Source organism: Triticum dicoccoides, chromosome 3B, assembly GCF_002162155.2.
Source record: "Triticum dicoccoides isolate Atlit2015 ecotype Zavitan chromosome 3B, WEW_v2.0, whole genome shotgun sequence".
NCBI lineage: Eukaryota > Viridiplantae > Streptophyta > Magnoliopsida > Poales > Poaceae > Triticum > Triticum dicoccoides.
The window spans coordinates 46,997,973-47,002,025 of record NC_041385.1 but is presented as its reverse complement, the minus strand read 5'-3'; the positions used below and the strand labels follow the sequence as shown (position 1 = coordinate 47,002,025).

The 4,053-nt window shown below is 49.4% G+C and overlaps 1 protein-coding gene across 1 annotated transcript; it reads right to left on the bottom strand.

The window, feature by feature from the left end:
* Nucleotides 1-1,481: 1,481 nt before the first annotated feature.
* Nucleotides 1,482-3,775, bottom strand: LOC119280707 (AP2/ERF and B3 domain-containing protein Os01g0141000-like). The gene is made up of 2 exons (XM_037561468.1): nucleotides 2,563-3,775; nucleotides 1,482-1,652 (listed from the first exon to the last, which is right to left on the bottom strand). Exons 1-2 carry the CDS (start codon nucleotides 3,596-3,598, stop codon nucleotides 1,642-1,644), a joined length of 1,047 nt encoding a protein of 348 aa, XP_037417365.1. The 5' UTR covers nucleotides 3,599-3,775; the 3' UTR covers nucleotides 1,482-1,641.
* Between the last annotated feature and the right edge of the window lie 278 nt (nucleotides 3,776-4,053).

Sequence of the window (4,053 nt, the reverse complement as noted above, 5' to 3'; positions counted from 1 at the left end):
TGATGATGATGGCTCTAGCAGCAGCACAATGGCGTGGTGGTGGTGGAACAGCAGCACTCCAGCAGGGCTTCGCCAAGCACGTGACGGAGGAGGAAGAGGTGTAGCAGGGGGAGGGGGCGCCAGGACTTCAGGGTGCGGCTGCCCCTCTCCCCCTCCCTTTATATAGGCCCCCAGGGGAGGCGCCGGCCCTGGGAGATTCAATCTCCCAAGGGGGCGGCGGCCAAGGGGGGAGGAGTGCCCCCCAAGGCATGTGGTGCGCCCCCCACCCTAGGGTTTCAACCCTAGGCGCAGGGGGTGGGCCTAGGGGGGCGCACCAGCCCACTATGGGCTGGCTCCCCTCCCACTTCAGCTCATGGGGCCCTCCGGGATGGGTGGCCCCACCCGGTGGACCCCCGGGACCCTTCCGGTGGTCCCGGTACAATACCGGGTGACCCCGAAACTTTCCCGATGGCCGAAATACCACTTCCTATATATAATTCTTTACCTCCAGACCATTCCGAAACTCCTCGTGACGTCCGGGATATCATCCGGGACTCCGAACAACATTCGGTATACTGCATACTCATATTCATACAACCCTAGCGTCACCGAACCTTAAGTGTGTAGACCCTACGGGTTCGGGAGACACGTAGACATGACCGAGACAACTCTCGGGTAATAACCAACAACGGGATCTGGATACCCATGTTGGCTCCCACATGCTCCTTGATGATCTCATCGGATGAACCACGATGTCGAGGATTCAAACAACCCCGTATATAATTCCCTTTGTCAGACGGTACGTTACATGCCCGAGACCCGATCGTCGTATCCCAATACCTCGTTCAGTCTCGTAATCGGCAAGTCACTTTACTCGTACCGTAATGCATGATCCCGTGACCAAACACTTCGTCACTTTGAGCTCATTGTGATGATGCATTACCGAGTGGGCCCAGAGATACCTCTCCGTCATACGGAGTGACAAATCCCAGTCTCGATCCGTGTCAACCCAATAGACACTTTCGGAGATACCTGTAGTGCACCTTTATAGTCACCCAGTTACGTTGTGACGTTTGGTACACCCAAAGCACTCTTACGGTATCCGGGAGTTACACGATCTCATAGTCTAAGGAAGAGATACTTGACATTGGAAAAGCTCTAGCAAAACGAACTACACGATCTTGTGCTATGCTTAGGATTGGGTCTTGTCCATCACGTCATTCTCCTAATGACGTGATCCCGTTGTCAATGACATCTAATGTCCATAGTCAGGAAACCATGACTATCTGTTGACCAACGAGCTAGTCAACTAGAGGCTTACTAGGGACGTATTTTGGTCTATGTATTCACACGTGTATTACGATTTCCGGATAATACAATTATAGCATGAATAAAAGACAATTATCATGAACAAGGAAATATAATAATAATCCTTTTATTATTGCCTCTAGGGCATATTTCCAACACTAATCAACTCAACTATTACACAATCCAAGACCAGCTAGCAATTTAAATAAAATACATTATGACTTCTTCTTACCATCCATGCAAACCTAGATAGATTTCAATCTTTTCTGCTTCAAATAAATCTCCATAGGTGATATTAACGTTGTCATCGCTCATCAGTATACTTTTGTGCAGCGGTATATGTGCTGTTTACAACTAAAACAAGTCTGGCAAAAAAGGATATGGTCAGATTATTAAATAACTCAAAGCCCACAAACAAAAATACAAATTAACATAAATCAATGTGACCCTTGGAATATAGCATGTTCATAAGTAGGTTTCTAAAATTCCCGACCATTTTGAAAAAGTGCAGTAGTTAGATGTAATATGATAATTTCAGCAACAAATTGATAGACTATAAATGAAGCTAGAAAGATCAAATACAATAGGTTCGTGATGATGAACCTTTTTTTTGCGGGAAGATAAACATTAATTGACAGCTACATATAAATCAATGCACTTCTCTTGGGTATATGAAATACAAAATCATAGAATAATGAAGTTGAAGCAAACAAACGGTGAGTGACATTTCAATTATAGCCAAATCCACACAAGATGAATGCTCGAACTTATGATCAATTGAATCATATGATACTGAAATATATGCCAAAAATGTCTGCCAATGAAGATGACAGTGACAAATCTAGCCATGTGAGTGAACTAGTGAAATCAATTGTAACACAATCCAAGGCCAGCAAGTAATTCAGCGCCCAAAATGTTTCATGCATGTTGCAAAATACTGGTTTAGCAAACATTTCTAACTGCTTGCTTATATAGCTGCTGAGGGGATATTAATTGGGGTTGCAAAACCAATTTTGCAATATAGAGCAGTGAACAAATCTTCATCCAAACATACAGGAAGCACATCTCTTTATTACATGGAATGGAACTTATTGATGTGCCAACTCATTTTGCAATCGGACTTATTAAGAATGTGTTCTACGCAAAATTGAAGAAAAAAATCATTCTATTCCACGACCAGATCGACAATTTAACAAGCAGCTAGAAGAAGAGGGACGACAAAAACTCCGGGAAAAATATGGAGGTGTATGTGCAGATGCTATAAGGCGAAGGCACCTAGGGCAGGAGAGTGCTGGCCGGGTGCCACGCATTGCCTCTTGAACAACTCCTGCAGGCCTTGCTCCGCCGTTGCCGTCGCCGCTCGCCCCCTCTTCACTCCCGAGATGTCGACACCGAATAGCCTAACGACGCGAACTTGTTCTCCTTTGGTAGTCACCCCCACCGGCAGCGGCGACGCCGATTTGCCTCCGTTCATGCTAGTGTTCTTCTTGCAGTCGATGAAGAACTGCTTCTCCTGTTCGTACAGCGAGCACGAGAATAGGATGGAGTCGCCGGCACCTAGGCCCTTCTCCCGGACGAAGCGGCTCCAGCCTTTGGTGAGCACGTAGCTCTGGCTGCTGTTCCAGTACGAGTACCGGAACCTCCACACCTTCCCCTCGCCGTCCTCGAAGTTGAGCAGCACGCCCTTGCCGGTGGTGGTCGGCGTCTCCGGCGTGCGCGTCAGGGGGAAGTGCTTCTCGGCGTGCTGCTTCGGCACTACGAGGCGATTGAGCTTGCCGACATCGCTAGGGGTCACGGCCTTCTCGAAAAGGGGCTCCCGCGCCCACGACGGCGTCGGCTGCGCGCGCGCCCCCATGCCACGGCCGCGCCGCAGGCCCTGGCGGAGTTCATCGGCGTAGGTCTGCTTCCGGAGCATGTCCACTATCTCAGCCTTGGAGTGCGCCGCCAGGAAGGCGAGCTCCCCCTCCACGGCCGCGCAGGGGAAGTTGAAGGCGGCGTCGCGGCCGCGGTACCTGAGCGAGGCTACGTCGTAGGCGCGCGCCGCCGAGTCCTGGTCTGGGAACGTGCCGAGCCAGACGCGAGCGTGGTGCTCGTAGATCTGGGCGCCCCATCGCCCGTTTGGCTGCGGCACCACGCCCTTGAACCGAGACGACGCCGACCACGAGGTCACGGACTCGTCGGCGATGGCGACAGGTAGGCTCAGAGGCCTCGGCGGTGTCCCGGCGGTGCCTGACTCCGTCGTGGCCGTGGACACGCCGGAAGAGTACTGGAAGGAGTGCTCCACCATGGAGCTCAGGATTTCCACCCCCATGGCTTGTTGCTTTTCGGTGGTTTCTTGGCGTGTGTTCTTTGGAGTGTGTTTCTGTGTGCTTATGTGGGCTGTGATACTAGCTTAGCTAAGCTAGGTATATATGAAAACAATGTTGTGTGTGTATGTGTGTTTACACTTTAAGACGTTGATATTCTATAGCTAGCTAGGGCTGGACAAGATGACGAGATGGTTGCTGTGGGGTGTGTACATACATGTGTTGGTGTATATATAGATATTGTGGCGTTTCTTTTTTGGATGCACCTATAGTGTACACGTTATGTGTGGAAGTGGAGTTATATGTTGGGGCTAGTTTGTGGTTAATTTGAGGTGATGATGGAGAGTTTCATGTTTGCACCGCTCAGAAAGTTCCATATTACATGTTGTTTCCTGGCGTGTAGCAAGTGGGAGCTAGGTATTATTCTATTTTAGCAACTTGGATGTTGATGTATTGATTT

What these genes read in the sequence shown, in the direction of transcription:
- LOC119280707 (XM_037561468.1), bottom strand. Translation starts at nt 3,598, where the DNA reads ATGGGGGTGGAAATCCTGAGCTCCATGGTGGAGCACTCCTTCCAGTAC.